The 26,107-nt window shown below is 44.2% G+C and overlaps 1 protein-coding gene and 1 long non-coding RNA gene across 5 annotated transcripts in view; both read left to right on the top strand.

Annotated features, from left to right (window-relative positions):
• Positions 1-15,780, top strand: part of TLK2 (tousled like kinase 2) — a 122,792-nt gene extending 107,012 nt beyond the window's left edge. For all 4 annotated transcript variants that reach the window (XM_072781256.1, XM_072781257.1, XM_072781255.1 and 1 more), the window contains 6 exons: positions 1,517-1,606; positions 4,843-5,012; positions 6,210-6,348; positions 10,582-10,693; positions 12,605-12,712; positions 14,685-15,780. In XM_072781256.1, the coding sequence (XP_072637357.1) occupies positions 1,517-1,606; positions 4,843-5,012; positions 6,210-6,348; positions 10,582-10,693; positions 12,605-12,712; positions 14,685-14,858 (793 nt within the window). In that variant the 3' untranslated portion in view covers positions 14,859-15,780. The remainder of the gene's footprint in view (positions 1-1,516; positions 1,607-4,842; positions 5,013-6,209; positions 6,349-10,581; positions 10,694-12,604; positions 12,713-14,684) is intronic.
• Positions 15,781-17,473: 1,693 nt separating this feature from the next.
• On the top strand, positions 17,474-25,788 carry LOC140607015 (uncharacterized). Its single transcript, XR_012009193.1, has 2 exons — positions 17,474-23,331; positions 24,512-25,788. It is a non-coding gene; the product is annotated as an uncharacterized lncRNA (long non-coding RNA).
• The last annotated feature ends 319 nt before the right edge of the window (positions 25,789-26,107 follow it).

The raw sequence follows: 26,107 nt of genomic DNA, 5'->3' as shown, positions 1-26,107 counted from the left end.
CTCCAAGAAGGGTCCTTTGAAACCTCCAGGCCTGGGCAGCAGTTGGAAAGCCCAGAGAAGCGGCAGCACAGAGCTGGGGACTCAGGGCCAGGTTTCCAGGTCCCCAGTGTAGTGAGTGTCTTGACACTGCTCTGCCTAAGTGCTGGCAAGTCTTGTCTTTTGAGAAAGAGATAAAGATGATGAAATGAAATATCAGAAGAAGCAAAAACTGCTAAAAGTGGCAGCTTGAAAAATCAGCTTAGTCAAACCCAGTTTCCTTTCGGGAAAAACATGTTTAATTACTTTTAGATTCCTGTTCCTCGCTCCTCCTTGCCCTGATTGTTTCCTTAGCTTTTCTTTAGTTGAGTATTTCCTATGTATTTTTGACATACTGGAATACACCAATTTCAGAAAACATCACCTTAAGTTTTACTTTACCATACTCTAGAAAGTTTCTCTTTTCTTACTGTTGGCTTATAAGAAAATGCCCCAAACTAAATGGTACTAGCTTACTTAAAAGATAAAAATTTTCTGTTGCTCTTCTTGTAAATAAGAACTAAATACTTTTAAAATGATTGATAATTATGTTGAATAAACTTGTTTGATAATGCTTTTAAAATTCAGTGAATACCTAAGATTAGTTTGTTTTTGTTCCTAATCTAATTTAAATGGTTTTAAATTGGAAAAGCACTAAAAAAATGGATATTAAGTATATGTAAATTCTGATTCTAAGAAAACTAGGATTCAATAATATTTTTCTTTTTAAGATTTGTTTATTTGAGAGAGCAACTGTCTGCACGCTTGTACCCATGCACTGAGGGGGAGGGGCAGAGGGAGAGAATACCAAGCCAACTCCCCACTGTGTGCAGAGCCCAATGCAGGGGCTTGATCCCAGGACCCTGAGATCATGACCTCAGCCGAAATCAAGAGTCAGATGCTTAACGGACTGAGCCACCCAGGCACCTCCGGTTCCATAATTTTCATCAATTACACATTTTCTTAGAAGAAAGTAATGCTGGTACCCTTTTAAATTCTTTTCGTAAAGAGAATTTAAAAACAAATACAAAGCACTGCTAATTGCTTTTATAATCTGTAATCCTTTAACCAAGGAGTTTACATGCCAAAATTGATCTCCTTCATGTAGCCCCAGGATATAAACATTTATAGATATGAAGTATCAGCTTTTGAGGAAAGAGAAAAATAAGATATCTTTATAATTTTTAAAGCTTTGATATTTGGATACTAATATCAAACAGGTGAGATTGTGATAGAATAAACTTGAAAGGGATAAGAGATTGGTAAAAGGTTGGCACAAATATCTGAACAAATATCTGAACACCTGCTATTTTCTCAACAGCTTGGTAGACACTAGTAGTGAAAATAGGACGAGGGAAGATACGGGGGGGCCAGCCAGACCTGAATGGAATGCACATAGGCAGAGAAGCAAAGAGCAGTGAGAGAATGTATAGGAGTATTCTTGAAGAGGTCGGAAAGACAGTCCAAAATACAAAATGTTAATTTTCCACTTTATTTACAGGCATGCATGTAGGGAATACCGGATTCACAAAGAACTGGATCATCCCAGGATAGTTAAGCTGTATGATTACTTTTCACTGGACACTGACTCGTAAGTGCTGTGCCATTTTAGCCTAGCAGTTGATACTGGTTTCTTGCAGTGTGTTGATTATTCATGGAATAGAGTTTCAGTCTGGATTGAGGAAATACCCTCTGAGGGAACCAAGTGCACTTCTAGGCAGATGATCCTATATCAGTTCACATTTGGGCCAGCAGTACATCTCTTAGCCACAGAATGTGTTTAGTTGTGTGCTGGTAAATGTTTAACAACCAGCTCAGTGGGGAGGGCTAATTCCTAGTATCTGACAATATCTGTGATAATAAATTTCTCAACATGTCTAATTTCACACTACTAACTTAAAAAACATCCAGCTTTATTGAGATGAAATTTAAATACCATATAGTTCACCCATTTAATGTGTACGATTTAAGGCTTGTTGTAGTATATTTACAGATATGTGCACTCATTGCCATAGTCATTTTTTAGAACATTTCACTACCTCATAAAGAAACCCTGTACCTTTTGCTAGCACCTCTTATTCTTCCCCGCATCGCCAGCCCTAAGCAGCCACTAATCTTTTTTTTTGTCTCTATAGATTTCCTATTCTGGCCTTTCATATGAATGACTCATATAGTATATGGACTTTTATGACTGGCTTCTTTCATTTCATATGATGTGTTTTCAAGGTTCATCCATTCTGTAGCATGTATCAGTACTTCATTCCTTTTTATGACCAAATATATTCCATTGTGTGAATATACCACCTTTTGTTTGTCCACTCATCCTACCAGTGGTGTAATAACCAGCTCATAAAATTCCTGAAAATTTAATTATCAGCTCTTGATAACTGTCACAAGTTGGTGCCATCTACCTCTGATATGCACCAGTGAGTGTGGACTCTACAAGAGTCTCTGCCCAGCTGCAGAATCTGATAAACAGTAATGGGCCTTTTAAGGAAGGACCAGCAATGTGATTTTATCATAGAACGGGAATAATTGTGGCACAAATGAGGGGATAACCCAATGCTGCATGTGAAAATATAGCCTCACAGGCATGTAGGATGTTAGAGTTGAAAAGGATCTCAGTTCAGCCTTCTCATTGTATAGATGGAAATTTGAGCTCCATAGAAGTTAAATGACTTGCCTGAGATCTTTAGTTCTCTTAGGCATTGTTGTATTTCATTACCTGGTATAGGTAAGCTCTGTCACTTCTGTGTTTAACCAGGAACTTAGAAATAATTTCAGCATTTGAAAACATTTTCTCTGTAAGAGTCTAAACTGAGTCAGGAGAACACACCGTAGAATCTGACCAACAGATACTCTTCCTTAGCCTTGCAAGGTGATTCTGGATGTTTTGGCCTATCCCAGACAGCAGCTGTCTCAGAGATTGCTATGCTGAGAACTGTCCCACATTTACAAATGCTTCCCAAAGGGGGAGACCTTAATTCTCTTTGGAAATGTGAAGTATCCCTTCTTCCACCTGCTCAGGGAAGTATCCTTTCCAGAAGTATGGCCCTTGAACCAGGCATAGTCAGTGTAGTTAGCATGGATGAGGTTCAGATAAATATCTAGGTAGAGAACAGGTACCTGCATGGTGGTCTTACCTTTTTTGCTTTGAATAAATGCCTTGAATACTAAGTAGACCACCACCCCTCAAAATATAAGTACATAAAAGTCTCAAAAATAATGACTTGGATTATCTGTGGTTTTTAATTATATATACACTTTTAACTAATCTGAGGAATTTCCTTGGTTGTGTGCTATTCTTGAGTTTATTTTGTACCTCCAGTTGTGTGTATGGTGAATTTTCACCATCATTTTAGTAAATCTTCTGAGAGTTGTTTGAGTGAGGTTTTTATTTTAAGCTTGCACTTGGGTCAAAGAATACATCCACTAAGCACAAGAATCCATGTCTTAGACAATCTATAAATTTTTGCTATTTATCTTTAAATAAGGTGCTAGCATACCCTAGTTTGTTCCATAAGAAACATAAGCTGTTCAGTTCAGGGGTCCCACAGGACTGTGTATGTCCACCTTTCATTACGGTACTTTGTGAAGGCCTCGAATTGCCCAGAGGCCGTAGTGCTGGCTAGTCCTGAGCCTGTTTGCTCTCAGGTCTGCTCTTCACCCTTCCCCTGTTCTGCATCCTAGGTGAGTTGACCCTTGTAGGCTGTTTTTACCAGGCTTCTGTGTCAGTTGTTGTTCAGCTGGATTCAGCTACTAGAGAAGCAGATGGTGGTGGGTAGAAACATACATGCACCCCTGCCCCCACTGTGATTCCAGTTTCTCTTGGGGACCCTTGGTTCTAGTTGCACCATCTCTGCCCTCTGGCCTTAGGGTGCTAATGGCTTCCTGTCTAGATGATCTCTGAGGTGCCTCACTGGCCAGTTTACCCTCTCAGCTCTTCCATCATCCATGTGATCAGTGCCCTGAATTAACACCTCTCTGTTTTAAATACTCAGGTGGTTTTTATTTCCTGACTAGACCCTGAGTGATGCACCCACATTGTCACAGCTTCGGATAGCTTAAAGGCCTTCATCTCTCAGGAATACTCCAATAATTCAGGAAGCCTCACTTTGGTTTATAACTGCCTTGGAAGATAGGCACATGCCCTTTAATGCTACAAATGTTATAGAGTTTTAAATTGGAGTCTAATATGATGTATTGATACAAATGAAGGAAAAAGCTCATACTGTGTAATAACACATTTGTTAGAACCACAGATACTGTACTTTTACACCTTGTGTTTCACAAGGAGAGATTAATTATAGTACAGTATTGTGCCAGACTGCCATGAGACAGGACATGAAACCAGTTCTTGAGACCTGGGCAAACCCTAGATTCTTTCTGTCAGCCCTCGGGATTATAGACATGTTACACTGAGAATTGTGTACTTGACCACAATATGCTTGTTTAGACCTGGAGCACGGTAGGGATACATGTAGGAGACTTTTCTAAAAGACACCTAGCTTATGTACATTATAGTTCATGGTAGTATTCTTATAGTCTGGATTTAAGAGGAGATATGTCATGGGTGAGCTGTAAGCCCAGCAGATAGATTCCAGTGTGGAGGGTAGGAAGACTCTTCCCCAGGAGAGAATCCAGGTTCCTTCCTGTCAACCACTCAGGTAGCTGATACTGAATAAAGAATAGAAGAGTACTTTAAGGAAGAAAGAAGAATGGAGCAAGAAACTAATTACCCAAAGTTTTCAGTGCAGCTAGTCTAGGAAGCCTTAATCTCCTTGTTCTTTCCCACAGTCAAATAAATGTTGGTTTATTTGTCTTTAGGTTTTGTACAGTATTAGAATACTGTGAGGGAAATGATCTGGACTTCTACCTGAAACAGCACAAATTAATGTCGGAGAAAGAGGCCCGATCCATTATCATGCAGATTGTGAATGCTTTAAAGTACTTAAATGAAATCAAACCTCCCATCATACACTATGACCTCAAACCAGGTATGTCTAACTTTTAGGTGACAGTATTGATGGCTTTTCTCTTGTCTTAGAAGTGACTTCTGAAGTTAGAGAATGTGGCGGGAGCCTGGAAGGCCTAATAATGTCTGGCTTTTGCCTGGGTAGGTGTGGGAATAAGAGTCCTGGCCCCACAGTCTGGGTTTGAAAGGGTGAGTTGGATTAAATGCTCTGGAGAAACAATGCCCTTGTCTTTAGAGCCAGGGCGGTTCATGATGTCAGCCCAATTTAGAAAGAACTGCTCTGGCAAGCTCAGTCCCCACCCCCCCGCCGGCCAATCACTCATAGTACATAGCACTTTCCTCTACTCCCAAGTGTCTTTGGTAAGTGCCCCAAAGTAACAATGTATTTTGCAAATATGCCTCCTGTTTCATTAAATTCCAGCAGTTTTTCTTTTTTCTGTATGGTTACTGTGTAACTTCAGTAGACCTCAGCAAACAGTAGAGGGCAGTTAGACTTCTTACCTATGTTTTTTGTTGTTGTCATTGTTGGCTGTTTTCAGAAGTCTGTATGTTTTCTGGAGACAGCTGGAACCAGCTTGGCTTGGGTGTTGGTTGCTAATTCTGCTTTCCTCTCCTGGGAGCTACATATTAAATCACACAATTTATTATTCTTTAATGTTCTAATACAGTTGAAATGACTAAAAAACTCATTACAACGAAGAGATTTTTAAAACGATGGCCATTGTGTGATTGGGTTTCCCATCGCTGAATCCGGTACATTTCCCAGCATAGGAGCTGTAGGTGGCACTGTGCTGCTAGCTTTGGTGTCCTTGTTAGGTGTGTGTGTGTGTGTGCGCGCGCGCGCGCATCTGTCCTGAAACGACTGTTCTAAACAGAGTGGTTTAGAGATCCTTATTGAAAGTTTAGATGAAACTTTCTCACCATTTTTGACCAACTGTCCAAGTGATATTTTACTTTGGCGAGTTACTATTTTTTCCCCACTGCTCATCGTGGTGGTTTTGGCACCTCTAGCAGGTGGTTCTTGGAAAATGGAGATTTGCAGCCAGACACTGAGGACTCTCCTCCAGCATCCAGAGTCCAGATCATTTTATTCCAGGAATTTAGATGTTTGCTATTATGTGCAAGAATTTGAGTTCAGTTGTCCCCTTCTTGTCTGTTATTACCTTGAACTTTTAATTAGTAAGTCTCTTTTTATTCATGAAGGTTTTCATCTTTTTAGGTAATATTCTTTTAGTAAATGGTACAGCATGTGGAGAGATAAAAATCACAGATTTTGGTCTTTCCAAGATCATGGATGATGATAGCTACAATTCAGTGGATGGCATGGAGCTAACGTCACAAGGTGCTGGTACTTATTGGTAGGTATCCGGAAGATCTGCCAAGGTGGCTGGCTGTGCTTTACTGAAATGTTGGTAATTAATAATTAATATCTACATCCTGTCTTAGGTGAAAATGCTATAAACCAAAGTAGACTTTCCTCCCCAGATATTACTGTCTTTTTGGCAGTCTGACTCCTTCTGTTTAATTAATTTTTCTTTTCTTTTTTGGAAACCATTGAGAGAGATTATATATGGCCAGGCATTGGAGTTATGTGTTTCGTCCTAGGTTTCGCCCTATGGAGTAGGAAGAGAATGAGATTGCACATGTGTATTTAAAGAATGGCCTTAAATTTTTTTCAGTATAAATGCAGTTCTCTTATTTTTATTTCCCCAGGAGAGAGAGGGGGAGGGTCGGGGCACAGAGCAAGAGAGAGAATCTTTAGCAGACTTTATACCCTGTGTGAGCCTGATGTGGGGCTCAGTCTCATGACTCTGAGATCATGACCTGAGCCAAAATCAAGAGTCAGACAGACACTCAACTGACTGAGCCACCCGAGCGCCCCATTGCAGGTCTCTTTTTATGCGTTAATAGGATGAGGGATTCATCTCTAGAGTTGCCTGAGGATGGTGGGCTGTCAAGGACAAAGGAGTTGTGAAGATCAGTATGTAATCACAGCATCCCTTGAAATCTAAACAGGAAAAAAAGCACAGTTTGCTAAGAAATATATCCATCCCCTTAGCCATGCTCTAAAAGGTTTTGGGCCACATATCTTCCATCTGTTGTGACTTATCTCCCTGTGGCCACCCTACCCCAGCTGTTTATGACCTCTCCTACTTTTGCCTAGTATTCCTTTTGACAGCAAGAACCATAAAACATACCTGCAGCCCAAGCATTTAACTTTGTGATTGTAAAGGCATGTTAACAGAGCTTCCTTTTCACTTCTGAGGTGGTGACACAAAGGTACTTATTGGACATGTGATTCCAACATGGAGGAAGCAGGGGTCACACATGCTGTTAAACTCCAGGGTCTGTTGGTCATATCACTTCTCTTTGAGATTGGAGGGCCCTGGGCTCCTGTAGAATAGTGACTGCTTCGGAGGATATTGTTTGGAAACAGAGAAGGGGGAATATCATTCACCACCCACAAGATGAGCTCTATTCTCATCAGTCTGATCATATGGAAGTTAGAGAAACTATCAGATCCCGAGAAAAACACCATGTGCACAAATTTCTGTGTTTCATTGCTCCTTATTTTGTATGGAGATGGTACCTATAGTGAAAATCAGTCCCTAAATTAAAACTTTGAGATTCTAGGTTTAAAATAGAAGCTACATTTACAGTGTTTATTTACTATGGTGGTTATTGTGGGTTAGTGTTCCTGTCACTGAATGACACAAAAATATCTCTTGTTGGAAATTCTGGAAACAAGTCTATACCTCTGCTGTATAAATTCACTAGAACTTAGATTTTAGCTTTTTTGTCTGGAGCTTGTTCTTTGTAAAAAGTGAAGCCTTTTAACATTGAAATTAATTTTCTCATTGCTACCTATTGCTGTATTTGCTAAGGTTTTAAAATTTTAGTGGTTGGAGTTTAAACAAAAATTATGTTTGGGATTTACTTCAAAGTAATCTGGGAGGAGGGGAGAGATATTATATGAACAGAGATGGACCCCATGTTGATAATTATCGAAGCTGGGTGATGGTTACTTGGGGGTTCATTTTACTGTTCTACTTCAGACTATATTTGAATATAGGTTTCATAATAAAAAGGTAGAGAGGGAGGCTACTGAGAAAATTTAATTCCGTGGGTTTCTTTGAAGGTTTACAAAGTCTTCATGTTGGTAGAAGCATTGTCATAACCAACTTCCTCATATGTAATCCACTTGTGATGTCCACAGAGATATAAACAGGATAGGAAGACATAAAAAAAAATCTAGGGACTGTTTGCAGTATGTTGGTTGTTGCAGTATTTGGTAGAATTCTTCTGCATTGAATACTACTTTTATTTTACAGTTTCATTTTTAAGTAATCTCTACAACCAACATGAGGATTAAAGGCACACTCCTGAGATCAAGAGTCACATGCTCTGGGACGCCTGGGTGGCTCAGTTGGTTAAGCCATGGACTCTTGATTTGGCTTAGGTCTTGATGAAGGATTGTGAGTTCAAACCCCACATTGGACTCTATACCCAGTGTGGAGGCTACATTAAAAAAAAAAAAAAGGAAAGAAAGAAAAAGAGTCCTATGCTCCACCAACTGAGCCAGTCAGGGACCCTGAATACTATTAAATAAATGATCTGACTAGACCTTGAGAAACATGTTTCTCTATGATGATTTTATCATGATGGAATATGCATCTAGGTTTTTAAACATAGTTTAGTGCAGTGTCGTAGAACTGTCTTCTCTCTCCTAAAGTCCTTGATATTGGAGCGCTTATTATTTTCAGTATTATTTGGGTGGAGAACTAGTTTATTTCTCCATTTTTTTTAAAATTTTTATTTATTTATGATAGTCACAGAGAGAGAGACAGAGAGGCAGAGACACAGGCAGAGGGAGAAGCAGGCTCCATGCACCGGGAGCCCGACGTGGGACTCCATCCCGGGTCCCCAGGATCGCGCCCTGGGCCAAAGGCAGGCGCCAAACCGTTGCGCCACCCAGGGATCCCTATTTCTCCATTTACACATGGGGTAACTGAGACCTAGCTAGTATTTTTCCTGACTTGTACTATCCAGTGGCAATCAGTGTCTTTGTTTCTTTAATCAGTATCATTTGTACTCTGAATATTTGGCTGAATTATTACTTAGCATTTGGATAAGTTCAACAACTTCTGTCCTTCCCTACCACCTCCACAAAAGAGTTATAAATACATTAAAATGATCATTTTGGAATCAAGGTTCTATTTATTTATCCAAGATCATATTTAAATTATATATATTGAAGAATCAAGAGCCATGAAAAGTTGGGTTCAGGGAGGCTTTACTAGTAATTGGGAAAGCTGTTCTTTTTAGTCTTTTTTCCTGTATTTTTATTTCTTTGCTTTTTTCCCCCCCTCTTTGTGAGTTCAGTGTGTGTTTTGGCTAATAGTTTTCATTGTGAAATAATAATGTAGGTCAGTGGTCTTAATCATCCCAAAACATCCATTAAAAGTAATAAATAAGAAACACAAACATGAGAATAAACTACTTTTAAAAAAGAAAAAAGCCCCTCATCAAATATTTTCTGCCTCTCAACTCTTGTGGTCCCCTTCAAATTATAAGTTTAGACTTTTATACCAGTAGCACAGCAGGGTTTAAAATAAAGAATTTTTCACAGAATTGATTTTGCCAGCATGAAATCTGCAGAAATTGATCTGTTATCTTCAGAATGCTGCTTTCCAGCTGCACCGTGGCTGAGACCCTGAGCAATGAGTGGAAGCATATTTGTTTGGTTTCCTAAATGCCAAGAGGCACTTACCTTCCACACCATACAATTTGGTGTGGTTAGCTGCCCATCTCATCTGTTTCAGAGGCCAGGAGTTGGTGGGGAGGGAAGGGATTCAGATGAGGTTTGAGTTGTGCTAACTACTAGTTTGTTTGGCTTTTTCTCCCCTACTTGTTAGACTTCCAGTAAGCCCCTGACCACCCTTCGAATGGAAAATGTAAAATACCTTTGATAATTTGGGCTGTAATATCACCATTTCTCATATGTTGTAGTTATTCACAGTCCAGATTTTGCAAAGAGGTTACTTTAAAAAAAGCAGACAGCTGGTCCCCTTGGATTTATAGTGGATCCTGAATTCATTTGGAATTTTAGAAGAGTTATTTTAGAGACCATCATCTTTCTCCATCAACATGAAAGCAAACCCATACCGCTTAGAGTTATATTTTTTGACGTTTGTTGCTGCAGCTCTCATAAAAGAGAATGCACTTCTTTTGTGTTGTCCCTCCCTTTCAGAACTTGTTGAATGACACTTATATTAGGCACAAGCCTGGGAACGGATGCTGGGGTAGGCGAAGCAGGGACTGAGGGAATATTTGCCCCCCTCAGTGAATTGAGAAGTGTATTTTAAGGCTTTTAGGGCATGACTGCCTCCTTAAGTTAGAGTATCTTCTCTCTGACTTCCCTCAGCTGGGCCCAAGTTGCTTTTTTGGCAGAATTTCAGTTAAAATTCAGGTATTTAAAAAAAAATTCAGGTATTTTTATTTCCCACAAGGTCTTCTACTTTGCCTTTTTGTACATGTCCTAGATTTACACAGTCATTTTTCTAAGAATTTTTATTTTCCTTTTGTCCCAGGTATTTACCACCAGAGTGTTTTGTGGTTGGGAAAGAGCCACCAAAGATCTCAAATAAAGTTGATGTCTGGTCAGTGGGTGTGATATTCTACCAGTGTCTCTATGGAAGGAAGGTAAGGGGCAAGGTCGGGGATGGCAGCCTGACTTCTGTCTTGGGTGGCACGTGTGCACACTGGCATGGTGTCAGTCATTCTCTTGGAATTAATCATTTAGTTATACAGAACGGAATCCTGAAAGTTGTGGTTTGAAGAAAATACAGACGGTAATAAAAGCTTAATGCATAAGCAGAACTTTTCAACCCTAGAGTACTGAATGAATTCCACTAGCTATTGAAAACATGCCTTTTTGCTGTTTTCAATTAGATCCAGGATATGTTTTGTTTTTGATAATATGTACAAGGAATTATATGAAATAGTTTATTTAAAGTGTAGAGTCATCCCCAGGAGCCACTCTTTAAGGTCTCAAGAACTGAAACTTGAAATATCTACAGGACACTCTATTCCCAGTCATCCCCATTAGTTAAAGCTATTATTAATAAAAGCATACTCTCTATTTTCCATACTGGGGATATGTAGTGTTAGAAAGTATTCACTGTCTGTTACCTTTGGAGCAAGGTGATAGATGATTTGGACACATAGTAACGTAGGTGGGAAACCATACCTAATGAATTCTCACATTTGTGTTTTCCTTAAGAGCATACTATCCTATAAATAAACATACACACTAGGATCCAGTGTATATATACTCAGATTTTTACTGTCAAGTATGAATAATTGAAGTTTGTCAGTGGTCCCGACAGTGTAGGTTGTGGGTATGAGCCATTTGAGAGTTCTACAGCTCCTCTGGACTCTTAATATTTTTATTACAATTCCCAGACCAAGCTCTTAGTTCAGATTTCAGCTTCCTCTAACTTCTCCTTGGTCTTTGTTTCTTTATCTTACTTCTGTAATATAGGGAAACTATTCAGAACCAGCCAGTAGGGGGTTATTATTTTTAAGTAATCTCTACACCCAACATGGGGCTCAAACCCACGACCCTGAGATCAAGAGTTGCATGCTCTACTGACTGAGCCAGCCAGGCACGCCGCTCCCCGCCCCTCCCCGGGGAGTTAATTATTATTTATACTCTCTGATAATGTGGAAATGCTGCTGACAATGTTGGTAGAGGTTACGTACAAAGAATTGTTTGTGATCTCTCAGTTGAAGCACTGTAGAGATGACGCTAAGCTTGAACTTCTAATACTTTATTAGAAAATTGGGGTTCCTGGGTGGCACAATTGCTTGGGTGTCTGACTCATGATTTTGGCTCAGGTCATAATCTCAGGGTTGTGAGGGCCAGCTGCTATGCCCCCCTCCCCCGCCAGCTTGTTGCTCAGTGAGGAATCTGCCGAAGATTCTCTCTCTCCCTTACCCTCTGCCCCTCCCCCCTTGATCCCTGTTCAGTCTTGCATTGCACACTTGTGTTCTCTCTCTCTCCCCTTCTCTCTTTCCCTCTCTCTCAAGTAAATAACATCTTTTGGGAGGCAAAAAAAAAGAGAAAATAGCACATTGGGGGCACAGATGAAGCCACTAAGTAGCCCTAGCTCTTCCCCCCCGCCCCCCTCTGTCCTTACTTCCTCTGCTGTTTCCTTTTCCATCTCTCTTTACCTGTGTCTTGGGTCTGCCAGTGGCACACGTATGTAGTACTTAAGCCTACAGGTATCATTCAGGGCAGAAGAGGTTGCTGGTTCCTGCTGCAATGTTCTTGGCTATAAGCAAAGCTGAACAGAGGTGTTATGACATGGCCGATGCTGCTTCTAGTCCCAGCTCTGCCTTAATCTTGATGTTGCACCGTGAATATGTTACTTCAATTCTGAACCTTTCCACCCCTCACCTGAAAAAAGCAAGAGTTAGAGGAGACCATCTTCGAAGTTCTTTCTAGCAGTTCTCACTGAAGCATGTCTTCTTTCCCTTCTCCGTGGTTTTGAATTGTGTTCTCTTTCATCTTAACAAGAGGCCCACCTCTGTTTTGTTTTTGTATGATAGCCTTTTGGCCACAACCAGTCCCAGCAAGATATTCTACAAGAAAATACGATTCTTAAAGCTACTGAAGTGCAGTTCCCGCCAAAGCCAGTAGTAACACCAGAAGCAAAGGTAAGCTGTAACCCACTGGCCAGCAGGAAACGACTGCTTTGCTTTCTGTATTAGTTCTCTGGGTAATAGTGGATGGATTATCAGTATAAACAGATCCATCTTAGATGGTGAAAAATAAATGCAAGAAAGGATATGGAGGGGCGGGAATTCATTTTTTGCTGGCTTGGTCAGGGAAGGCTTCAGTGAAGTGATATGTTGAGCAGTCTTGAATGATGTGAAAGGTATAAGCCATGTGTAGGTTTGGGAGAATGTTCTAAGCCAGAGAAATGTGTGAAGCTGAGATGCAAGTGCAAGCTTAGCAGATCCACAGAGCTGGTGGAGCGGAGGGAAGGGTGGTGGGTAGGAGAGGTAGCAGGGCAGATGGTAAACTGAGATGGAAATACTTGAAGGTGTTACTCAGGACAGCTATGTGATCTGATTGCCGTTTCAAAGGCCTGTGTAGAGAAAAAATGCAAGATGGAATTATTTGACCAGTAACTATCTTGTCCAACCTAAGGTAATTCATTTAACTCTCCTTTCACATCTCACTAGGAAGCATTCTTTTTTTTTTTTAAGATTTTATTGATTTATTCATGAGAGGCACAGAAAGAGAGGGACAGAGACACAGGCAGAGGGAAAAGTGGGCTCCCCACAAGGACCCTAATGTGGGACTCAATCCTGGATCCCAGGATCACACCCTGAGCCAAAGGCAGGAAGACGCTTAACCACTGAGCCACCCAGGCATCCCAGAAAGCATTCATTTTTTAAGGCCAAGGATCATGAAGCTTATTTCTGTGACTTGAATCAAGCAGCTACCTATAGGTGTTTTTGGTTTGGGAAAACCAGGATTGTTGCTATACTTTTGTCCTTTATTAATTAAACATGGGAAAAAGAAAAATCATTACATCTCATGTTTATATTTTTAATGGATTTTTTAGACTATATTTTTAGACTGTATTTTTTAGAGCAGTTTTAGATTCACAGCAACACTGAACAAAGTAAAGAGTTTCCATGTATTCCCTGTCCTTCCACATGCACAGCCTCCTCCACTGTCAACATCCTGCACCAGAGTGGGACATTGGTTATAATCAATAGACCTATATTACAACATTATTATCATTCAAATATAAAGTATGGCCTGAAGGTGATAATGACATTTTAGATTTTTAAAAATCAGTTCATTTATTTAAAATAATTAGGAGACTCTGATTAAACAGAACTCTCTCCTTAAAAAATAGGAAAAGCTAGATCATCTGCTTGAGGGCCTTTGTGATAAGAATTGTAAATACTGAGCCAGTGGGGCCCTTCACACCTAGCACAAGGAAACTTCCATGTTGGTAGTCAATTAGGATTCTGAATGAAACCAAACTCTGTATGATTCCAGGTCTGTAGTCCTCGTGGGGAGACAAGTCCTATGCAGGTTTTCCTTTACTACCTAGGTGTGTGTGCACCTAATCATTTGCTTGATGATCTTTCAAGCAAGAATAAGATTCACCAATCTGTGACACACTGCAGTGTTAGTGTCAGTCTCCTCACCCTCTCTGTGGTGGTGGCTTGTCATCACAAGTTTTCACTTCCTTAGGAAGTAGAAAGTTCACATGAGGCTATGGTTTGTACACACAGGACCATGAGAGTAGATGTGCCTGGGTAAACTGACCAAGGCAGAAAGAGTGGTTTTTGTGTGGGTCTTTGTGCTTTGGGAGCAGAGATATTTAGAGGTCAGGTGGTGCCCTGTTTCCCCTCAGGAATGGCTTGGCCACCTCTTTCGGGGAAGTAGTCTGTGGCCACGGAGTGGTGCTGCTGCCCGTGCATCTCCTTGCCTGGTCCTGTCTGCGTGTGCCCAGTGACTCCTGGGAAGGGCCTGGAGCCCCTTCTCTGTAGAAGACTTCAGCTCCGGGCCCTGGGCCCTGGCAGCTGCTGCAGAGCCTCAGGGTTCACCCCAGGGGCGCCATGATTATGTGCCTCAGGCTTCTTCATGAATCTTTCTTTTCAGGCGTTTATTCGACGATGCTTAGCCTACCGAAAGGAGGACCGAATCGACGTTCAGCAGCTGGCCTGTGACCCCTACTTGCTGCCTCACATCCGAAAGTCGGTCTCCACGAGTAGCCCTGCTGGAGCTGCTATCGCATCAACATCAGGGGCGTCCAATAATAGTTCTTCAAATTGAGACCCACTCCTAGGCCGTGAACTGTTCAGCACACACAAGTGGACAAATGGCATTCAGCAGCGGGTTTGGAACATAGCGAATCCGAATGGATCTCATGAAACCTGTACCAGGTGCTTTTATTTTCTTGCTTTTTTCCCATCCATAGAGCATGACAGCATCGATTCTCATTGAGGAGAAACCTTGGGCAGCTCTGGCCAGGCCTCGTAGGAAAAGGCCCCGCCCGAGGTTCCGGCGTCAACGGCCACTATGTGTGGCTGCTCTGAGTGAGGAAAAAATTAAAAAGAAAAACTGGTTCCATGTACTGTGAACTTGAAAACATGCAGACTCAGGGGGGTCCCTGATGCAGTGCTTCAGATGAAGAATGTGGACTTGAAAATACAGACTGGGCTAGTCCAGTGTCTATATTTAAACTTGTTCTTTTCTTTTAATAAAGTTTAGGTAACATCTCCTGAAAAGCTTGTAGCACAAAGGCTCAGCTGGGGATGGTGTTTGACTTCGGAGGAAAAAAGTTGCTATTGCCCGTTAAAGGCACTAGAGTTAGTGTTTTATCCCTAAATAATTTCAATTTTTAAAAACATGCAGCTCCCCTCCCCCCCTCTTTTTTATTTTTGAAAGAATACATTTGGTCATAAAGTGAAACCCGTATTAGCAAGTACGTGGCAATGTTCATTCCAGTCAGATGCAGCTTTCTCCTCCGTCTGGTCTCCTGTTTGCAATCGCTTCCCTCATCTCAGCAGGGAAAGCATCGAGTGGGAGGACTGAGGTGTGTGGGGCTTTTGCCGTCGGACAAAGAACGAGGTTAGAAGCCCGCAGCTTGGAGTCTCTAGGTTTTCAACTCTTCACAATTTAAACACTTGACGGTTGTCCCTTTTAATTTATTTGAAGTGCTATTTTTTTAAATAAAGGTTCATCTGTCCATGCAGTCCTCTTGGATTCTCTGAATGTAGTAACTATGAAAAACTGTTCCAGAGGTAGGCAGAAAATGGGCCAGGGAGCCAGATGCTCCAGGGATCAGGAGGTCCTACCCACGGTCTCTGTGTGCTTGCTAAGTGGTGTACCTTTCTTGTTAACCACGATATTAAAACTTGATCAGCTCATAAGCTTTCCTCTGTTAGATCTTTTGGCAGGAAACAACCTCCAACCCTCTAAATTTTGTGGGTGTGTGCTGGTGTGTGTGTCTGTGTGTGCATGTGCACATGCACACACGCTTTGTCTAACTCACTTTAATAGAATGATCAAGTGGAGTTAAAGAATCGCAGGGAGATAGGTATTTTGAATATGAACATTCTTTTGGAACTTAAGGTTTTATTATTTTTTTTTCCATTTGGTTGTTTCTGAGATGTGTGATCAACTGAAGACGGAGCTGAAATGGGAGATGCATGGCCCCACCATGCCCTTGAAACAGCAGAGCACTCAACAGTAGAGAGGGGAGGAGACCAGAGCCTGAGCATGTGGTAGCCAGCTTGGAATGTTACTGACATATGTGGCAAGAGGGCTCAGCCAGAAATATTTAAAGATGCAGCATTCAGGCATGCAAGTTCCCTGGGCAGGGGGAGGGAAGTCAGGAAGGGTAGAGAGCTCTCAAATAATTCTAGCCTTCTTTCAAGTGTGAAAAATGTCACTGGTGACACTTTCACTGGCACCTGTGTTGGTTTTGTGGCTCTGCCCTGCCCCAGTCCCCTCAAGGCCAGGTGATCTCAGGGGAGGATGGAGTGATCCCAGTTGGAGAGATTATGCCAGGTAGGGACTATCTTACAGAACTCTGAATGGAAGGAAGTCAGTCCCGGAGCCCTTGGTACCCCCAGCTTTCCAAGTTATCACAGATAATTTTTTCGCCAGATTTCCATTTTATTGTGTTTATACACTTGTTACATACTTGATATACATGTGTGGGAGGGAGTACCTTTTTTTAACCATGACTTTCAAGCTATTAAGCAGAGGTCCCTGTGGGTCTCAGAGGTTGAACGGAGCCCTGGAAGGATGGTATGTGCATATGTGAAGAGATGGATGAGTCGAGACTAACTCAAGAGTATTAAGTTCTATTCCTTGTTTTTTTCTTCTCATTCATTGATCTTGCAAGACCTTTTTTAAAAACAAAACAAAACAAAAAAACTTTTTTTAAGGTTGAAAGAATGCTGCATCTTTAAGCCTTCCCTCTAACTTCCTGCCTCCTTCTCCCCATGGGCTTGTAAGTGGAGCTACAGGACTTTATTTGTTGATCTACCTTTTCTGCCCTCGTCCTGAAGAAGGTATGCCCTCTCTCCTCAATTCCCTTGGGTCTAGGGCCTGGTTGGAGCTCACTAGGCTTGCTTGAGTCTGGGCAAGGCCTCTTTCCACTACATGGACTAGCCCCAGAGAACATGCAGAATGTGGACTTTTTCTAGATTTTTCAGTAGCCAATGAAATCACTAAGTGGGGTTCTTCCATGACATTTTGTTAATATGGGTTTCACTTTTTCCAAGGATAATCCCTTATTGCCACAATTGATTTACTTTCAACAATGACAAAAAAAAATGTATTAATTTGTAATTAAACCCAGCCAGACTGTTTTGGACTTTCCCAACTTGGGGGGTGGGGGTGGGTGGGAAGGATATTAAAATAAGTTTTAAGAAGTGAATCTCCCAGCCTCTTGATTTTACTCTAGTTCTTCAGCTTTAAACAGGGTTCTTAGCATCCAGGGGGGTGAGTAGGTAGGGAAATCCTGCAGCTGAGTCCCAGTGGACTTTGCAGGCATGTTGGCAATGTGTTGATTCCTACAACACCTTTTGTAGTTCCACTGTGCCAGTAACGAAAGCTTGTTGGTGGGAAGACAGCAGTGAATAGGACAGGGAAGTCCTAGCTGTTAGCACACAATCCAGGGGTGAAGGCTCTGGGCCCCAAGAAGGGAAGGAAAACAGGTCTTTGATGGGAGGGAATTGGGCTCCGACTTCCCCAACAGAAGATGGGGCAGCTCTACATGAAACTTGCCCTTGAGAGCCAAGCATACCCCACTTTTGTGGCTGACCCAGACACACCGGCTAACTGCCTTAGAGGATTTGTGGCCCTCCTTCCTCTAGCACTGAGGATAGGTTTTCCTTCAGCTGAGAAGATAAGCAGGCAAGGAGCTCTTGTGTTTCTTAATTTAGAAAATAATATTCTTTAAACATAGTCATTTGTAGAATCCTAGAGCTAGAAGTAAGCATTGAATCCAGCTCCTCGCTTCTGAGAAGGCAAAGTTTACAACTAGCTTGACCCCCACCTTGGTGAGTTTTGCTTTCTGAGAATCTCTACCCCCACCCCCACTTACTCACCATTCTGCTTGCCCAAGCTTGCTCTGTCTATAATTAAAATCAGCCCTGGGGTAAGTGGAGAGACATGGTACACATACTAGTTGAGGTATGGGGGAGTCTCTGCTTCCTAAAATTAGCTGTTCTAATTTCTTAAGGCAGAATTACCTGGAGGTTAAGAACCTGGGCTCTAGAAGTAGGTCTGGTTCAGATCCTACCTCTGCAAGCTTCAGGGATGATTCCTTGCATGGTTGTAAGGAGTAGAAATAGGGTATAATAAAATGCCTGGCATGTAAGAGGGGAATCAAAAAATGTGGTTTACAGAGAGATCACAAGATCCAGTAAGAAAGATTGCTGGGCCTGAACCCATCAAGTTTGCTAGTGGAGATTCAGAGCCCTTCTACTTGCCGGGTGGTCAGGAGATCCTTTTGCCTTGGGTAGGTGACGCAGTCTTTGTAGGAGCCTTCCCCTTTGGTTTGAGATTCCCTATCTACCTTTATCCTGTGAGGTCAGCAGTCTCCTCTGACCCCAATCCAAGACTGCTTCTGGCTAAATCTGAGAGGAGCATCTGGCCCCCAGGCCACCTGGAACCTGTTAGGAATTAATGCTTAGTAGCCCCTCCCCCAGTCTGTCTCCCAGGCGGCTTCAGCACTGAGGGTCACAAGTCCTGCTGATCCTCCTATCAACTGCAGCAATAGGGTGGGCCAGTTGGAGAGAGTGACCATCAAGCCTTGTCTAAAATTCACCCAGCGGGAAGGCAGAAATGAGTTTATTTTCTGTGTTAGGGATAAAATCTTATCTTAAGCTTTAGGCTGTCCTAGGACCAATGTCATGCGTCTGCTCCTTGCTCCGTTATGAGGAGCCTCAGGAGTGCCCGTACAACACATCCCTTCCTTGCTTTGATACTTAACCGTACATACAAGAATCATTCACTCTTTTGGGCAAAGCTTCTCACCCTTGGCCTTCTTTAAAATACATATCAACTTGCCAGTACCTTATTGTGAATTAACTTAGCACGTTTTTCTTTTACCTGAGGGGTCCAGGGCTGTGGGAGAGAGCTGCGACCTGGGCTGGACCTGGGTGGGCTTATGAATACAGCCTGGCACTCTGAATCAGGGGTGAGGAGAGCCTGGGGCTGCAGCTCTTTGAAAAGGGTAAGGGTGGAGAGAACAGAGAGGTTGCAGGGAGAAGAGGGTTAAGTAGGGAGTGGTTAGGGACTCTGGCTGCTGTGGAGCTCTTGCGGGTGGGTTGGGAGAACCTGCCAGAGGCTGGGACCTGGTGAGGGTAGGGAATACAAGAGCCCTATTGTGCTGGGGTTGCTCAGCAGGGGTCCAAGACAGGCTGGAGTCAGCAAAAAGTGTGTGTGTGTGTGTGTGTGTGTGTGTGTGTGTGTGTGTGTCCCTAGGCAAGAGACCCCCATGGTGTGAAGGGGTGAGAGCAGCTGGCTGGCTGGTCTCAAGGGAAATGCCTTGTCAGAGATCTGGGATAACCTCAGCCCTCAGTAGCTTCCTGGCACCTGTAGTTGGGCATAGTGTGAGGCATCGGCAAAGGGCAGGGGCTCTAGCACTGGTGCTTTGTAGGGAGGTTTTGGCTGTGTTGGCTTCACAGCTGAGGTGTAGACAAGGTAGGAGTATCTCACTGATTTTACAGATGAGGAAACAGAGTCCCACCCAGAGAGATTTGGTAACTGGTAGTAGGTAGAGCAGCGCTGAATGGGCTTGAAATTTTTGTGAGGTGGAGCCCCTGAGTGCCATCCTTGGGCAGAGTGCTGTGGGTGACGCTGTGCCCTAGGTCCTAGTTGGAAGCTCTCTTGCCCTAACCTAGGGCTCTACTCTTCCAGACTCCCTCACAGCTAGCCTTAGAAGTCTAGCTGGACCCAGCTGGCCTGGGCATCAGCCTTGCCTCTGAGGTCCTGGGCCATGACTGAACTTAGGGCAGTAGGGGCATGGCTTCACAGAACTACAATCTGATCAGGCCATCTCTGCAGATGAGGAAATGAAAATCCTGCCCTACCCCAGCCCTGGCCAGCTCTGTCTTCCTGTTCCTCAATGTCCTAATGGACAGGCAGGAATGGCCCCCTCTGCCTTGGCCGCCTCAAGTTGCTGTAAGCCTTGAAGGAGGTGGGAGACGTGAAGCTGTTTTTGGCAACTGAAAAAAGTTAAGGCCAGAGGGCGTTTCTAGGTGCTGCCTTCATGTCACAAGGGGTCCCCGGAGAGAGATTTGCAGGATATTGAAGGTCCCCTGGTGAGGCCTTGTCCTGTTCTAGAAGGAACCTGTTCTAGAGCCAGACCTGAGCCCTGCAGCCTGGTTCCATGATGAGAGAAGGGCATGCCACTGGAAAACATGAAAAGAAAGGTCTTTCCCTACAAATTAATTTCAGATGCCATTGGTTCTTTACATCTACAGACTTTTTTCAGAGCCCTGTTCACAATGTTAATACTGACCCTGCTCCTCATCCCACATTAAGTAGACAAAACTGTATCCAGAACAAGGTAACAGGAGAGCCCCTAGTGAGGACTGTTTGGGTCATAACTCTAAACATGCTGTGTGATTAAGCCAGGTGTTCACACTTGAACTACATTTGCCAGTTCTGTAAGCTTCAGGCAACTACTCAAATCACATTGAGAGCCTTCTGTTTGGAATATGCTGGGCTAGGTGCTGTGGGAAGCAGAAAGGCACATTGGACTCAGCCCCTTCTCTAAGGAAGGTTATAATTTAGAAGCTAAATGTAATAAATGAAAGCTGGGAGCTGGTAAATTTTGTGAGAGCAAGATGAGGTCCCAGAGGAGTTGGGAAATGAAGCTGGGATGGGCTTTGGAAGCTGGCTGAATTGAAGAGAATGAGAAGGGGTAGGGATTTGCCGCACAGGGTTTTTCACACTTTGTGTTCTTCCCTTCCAGCACACCCCCACCCATTCTCTCACACCTCCAGGCCTTTGCAAATGCTGTTCACTTGCCTTGGCCATCTGAGCATCTTTGAAAACTCAGCTCAGGTGTCTCCTGCAGCCTGCCTGTCTCTGGACTGTCACATCACTTTGTACACCTCTCCAAACTCCTGCCTCATCGTGTGTGTGCTCTCTTGGCACAGTGAGAACTGGCCCCTTGATAAGCCCAGGGCATGTAGAACAAGTAGTTTGTCTGTCAAAGCATGGGGCCCATGGAGGGAAGAGGTATGGCTGCACTGGCTGTGGTGAGGACCCTCAGATGTGAGACACAAGGAGGAAGTTTTGGGCATGTCAGGGAGTAAGCAGATGAGAGCTGGGCAGGGCCAACCGAGGGGCCTACATAGCAGGTTCCAGGTCTTCAACAGCAATATTGAAAAGATAGTATTAAGGAGCTGCTTGGTGGCGCAGTCGACTAAGCATCTGACTCTTGATTTCGGCTCAGGTCACGATCTCAGAGTTGTGAGATCAAGCCCCTTGTTGGGCTTTGTGCTAAGTGTGGGGTTTGCTTAAGATTCTTTCTTCCGGGCGGCCCCAGCGGCCCAGGTGGCTCAGTGGTTTAGCGCCACCTTCAGCCCAGGGCCTGATCCTGAAGACCCGGGATTGAGTCCCATGTCGGGCTCCCTGCATGGAGCCTGCTCCTCCCTCTGCCTGTGTCTCTGCCTCTCCCTCTGTCTCTCATGAATAAATAAATAAAATCTTTAAAAAAACAAAAAAGATTCTCTCTCCCTCTGCCCCCAACCCCAGCTCACACACGTGTTCTGTCTCCCCCCCAAAAAAAATTAATAAAAAATAAGAAATCTTAAGCAATCTCTACATCTAATACAGGGCTCAAACTCACAACCCCGAGATCAGGAGTTGCATGCCCTACCGACTGAGCCAGCCAGGCACCCCCAGATATTTTTCAAAGTGTGTTTGATGGCAACCCACAGTGAGAAACACTTAACATCTCAACCCAATACATATTTCACAGGATAGAATTTAGTTCACATGCAGTATACTCTGATATTTACTGTTAAACTTCATTTTTAAAATGCTGGTCATCACCCGCTGAAACCCCAGTCCACTTGCTGCTGTGTCACTTGGAGCCCTGGAAGTTCAGACTATCCTCTTGGAGCTGGGGTAGTAGGATGATGGGCCAGCTGGATGCAGCAGCCTGGCTTCTGTTCTGGTCAGGGGCTCTATTCCACCAGGAGCCTTGAGTGGAAAAGATGGATCGGCAACGTTCTGCATCTTCAAAGCCACCTCCCACCTCTTTTGCCTCCATGCTGGAATCAGAGCCACAGAAGGATGCTGACTGAGGCTGGGCCCAGTCTTACCTTGGAGGGTTGAGTACTGAGACTAGGGAAAACCTCCCACCTGTCCTTCCTGAGTTGAGGAGAGGGAGGCAGGGACTAGGGAACAGCATCAGATGTCATCCTGAAGAGGGAAGTGCCGAGGCCAGAGTCCTGGACCAGGGCAGGCCTCACTGGCTCAGCCCCACCCTCAGTGCAAGGATAGCCTCAGAGGAATTGCAACTTCAGGTTGGGAGAGGCATCTGAGAGCCTCTGGCACCAGTCAGGTAGGGCAGTAGAAGGTTTTGGGAGCTACATCCCATCCAACTGTAGTTGGTTCTGCAGTGCTGTCCCCACTTCCTTGTGGTACCTCAGGCCACCCTCTGTTCCTCTGTGAACCCCCTTGGCCAGCTTGGTCCTGACCTGCTAAAGTCTCTCAAGTGGAGACCGGAGCCAGCGAGAATCCTGGAGATACTGGATTTGTGGCCTGTGCTGCAGCCCGCAACCTGGGCTTGGCTAGTCCTGAGCCCGCCTGCTCTGAGTTTACTCCAAGGCCCTGCCAACTGCTGCGGACCTTCCATGGCAACTCCTCCACCTGGGAGTCCCCATCTTCTGGGGAGGGGGTCTGCACAGCCTGAATAGAGACCCAAGAGTTTCAGCTGCAGGAGGAGCTTAGGGAGAGGGCAGAGGTGGTGGGAACAGCATAGGCCAGCCTCTGGCTTGGAAAAGTTCAGCGTGAGGAAAATCTTAGTGCCCCTTTGGGTTCACACCCCTTTCTCTAGGTCAGGACTGACCACATCTTTATATCCTCCTATCCTACGTGGCCATCCATTTGCATTCTTCTTGTGTTCTCCTTTCTTAAGTTTTTGTTGTAGGCCTAGCCTGCTGGGGTTGTCCACAGGCTCCACCCCCTGGGCATCCTCCAGCTGCAGAGGCTGCTGAGCTGCAGAACCAGTGAAGAGGAAACTAATGGAAGAGGTGCCCAAAGCACAGTGAGTAATGACACTTGCACATCCAGGGGCTCTAGGATTCTGAAGGGAAGTGACTTGCCCAGGGACAGGTGGTGAGAAGTAACAGCAGGAGTTCCATTTCAGCTGCAGCCCCCAGGCCTGGACTCATCGCACTGCTCCATGCTTGGCTCTTTGTGGGCATGCATTTATTAGCCAGCCAGAGTAAGCATGAGCTGCTACTGCCTGGATTGGGTACACTCCAGAGTCCCAATTTTGTATATGATTTAGTATGAGATGTTCAGACAGGGAGGGAGGTTGTATTGTTTTCTCAGGCAAAGGAAAGCACCTACTGTTGGAGTCCTGCTCACTGACCTGTGTGGCTCTCGTGACTGTGGGGTGCTGGGCAAGAGGAGAGGCAAGTGGGATTAGGGAGGAGTAAGGGAGACACCCTGATGTTCAAGAGGTAGAGGGGACACAGGACACAGGGAGGGGATGAACATTCCCTGAACATCTTTATCCAGGAGCTGTGCCGTCCCTTTATATGTAACATTTAATTTTCAGAACAAGGTAGGAATTGTTGCCACATTTACAAAGAGGAATTGTGAACTCAGAGCTTTGAGTAACTCACTGAATGTCCAAACTAGTAATTGGGAGAATCAGAATTCCAACTGAGGTCTTTCTGACTCTATATTCTATCCTAAACTTTTTTTTTTTTTTAAGATTTTATTTATTTATTTATTTATGAGACACAGAAAGAGGCAGAGACACAGGCAGAGGGAGAAGCAGGACTTGATCCTGGATCCCAGGATTACGCTCTGTGCTAAAGGCAGACAGTCAACCACTGAGCCACCCAGGCGTCCCATCATTGCTCTAAACTGGTTTTGATGAACTCAGCAAACCCACAGTGCTTGTTGCTGGCTGTGTCTGAGAGCCATTTCTCAGTATCGATTTCACCACAGTGGCTACCATCCTGGCAAAAATCTCCTGGACCAGGTCACAGACTTCACTAAGTCCCCAGCACCTTGCCTGATGCCTGGCACATAGTAATAAACGGCTGTTTATTATTATTATTATTTATTCTGCTGAGTGTTAACAAGAATGGTGAGGAAGCTGTAGGCACAGAGCACACTAGCCCTTCTTTGGGAGTAGATGAGGGCCTGGGGGCTAGGGAAGGGTCCCTCTGAAAGCCCCAGCACTCTCAGGACACCCACCACTCCTGCAGACTGTGACCATGTTCCGATGACAGCTGATGGTGTGCAGGAACTTTAAGCAGTGAGGGATGACTAGATTCTCCAGGGAGAATGGCCCAGACATAGCCCGGCTCTCTGCCCTGCGAGTTCAAGATCTAAGACAGATGGTGGCCGCAGATGTGGGTCCAGACAGTCAGCAGAATACAGTGTGTAACCCTGACACGCTGGAGCAGGAAGTCTCACGCTTGGCAGGGACTAGAAGAGGGCCTCAGAGACTTGGACAGCCATCTGTCCCTGTGAGCGCAATGCACTTGTGCTCCTCAGCCCCTGCCTGAGTGGCTGTCTTCTCTGCCTGGAATACGGTAAAAATTGGGTCAGTGTTCGCCACTAAATAAAAACTCTTCTAGAGCTGTGAGTGTTCACCTTTGTTTTCCCAGCAGCTAGCACAGTCCATCAGTGATTGTTGAGTGTGGGGCACCTCCTGCGTGCTGGGGACTTAGTGTAGTATTCAGGTGAGTAGTGAACTTTATGGACCCATGTGATTCACTGGTGATGTGGGAGTTGGCTTCTGCCCTGCTGGTGGGAGGGAATGGTAGGGAAGGGAGATCCAGTTCTGTTCCAGAACCTGGAGGGCTCCTTGGGTGTCCTGCCTGAGTTTCCTTTTGGAGGAAAGGGAACCCCTTGGTGAGGACTGTGGCTGGCACATCCGGCAATAAGTGAGCAGGCTTAGGAAGCCTAGAAGATGACTTCGAGAATAAGCATTTTGTGATTTGTTCTCTCAAGAGCCACTTGTTGAAGCTGGCCAATCCTCAAACCCCTTGTAGATAACAGGACTGTGAGAAAGAACAGGCCAAGAGAATGATCTGTGAGCCAGCGCCAGCATGGTCAGTCAGTCACCTGCAGAGCACTGGGATCCTGGGACATGCCACACCAAGATGGTGTGTCCCAAAGGGCAGTTGAAGCCACAGTCACCAGAAGGAGCTTGGTTCTGTCAGACTTGCCCAAGCTAGCTGTGGAGTGCCAGAGGCTTGCTATTTTTTAAGGCCAAAGTATGGATAGTGGGAACGTTTTCCAGGGGACTGGAGCTTTCAGTGGATGTTCCCTGTGGGGCCCTGCAGCCTCTTGACTGACATTTGTCAAGAGTCTCAGCCCAGTAGAGAGCTCTAAATGAGTATCTCTAGCCCCATATCCTTACTGCAGAGATTTATCTAAGGCAGGGGTGGTTAAAAAGGAGAAAAAAAAAATTTCAGTTATTTCCAAAAATAAGACCAAGGTGGACAGCACAGGAAACAATAAAATTTATATTACAGTTTCGTAGTGTTTTTATTTGATTACTCGTGGTGGGAAAACGTGAATCTCCTTTGCATTTAGGGTCTCTGAATGTCTCAGTCGGGCCCTAAGCCCAGAGATCTCTAGCGACTTTTCCAGAGCTGCTCAGGGAATCAGAGGTAGAGCTGGGGCTAGACTCCAACATCCTGACTCGCAGTCCAGTGCTCTGCACTGCGGTGACCTGTTGCATAATACGGAATAACTGTGGATTGTCTTCCTTTTATAAAATTTCCATTTGGTCCTTTGCGACCGGCCAGCAGTGGCTTGCTAGTTGAGAGTGAGGATGTCTGTCTGCTGGG

Source organism: Canis lupus, chromosome 16, assembly GCF_048164855.1.
Source record: "Canis lupus baileyi chromosome 16, mCanLup2.hap1, whole genome shotgun sequence".
Lineage (NCBI taxonomy): Eukaryota > Metazoa > Chordata > Mammalia > Carnivora > Canidae > Canis > Canis lupus.
The sequence above is the reverse complement of the archived record's forward strand: the minus strand, read 5'-3'. Positions and strand labels throughout refer to the sequence as shown.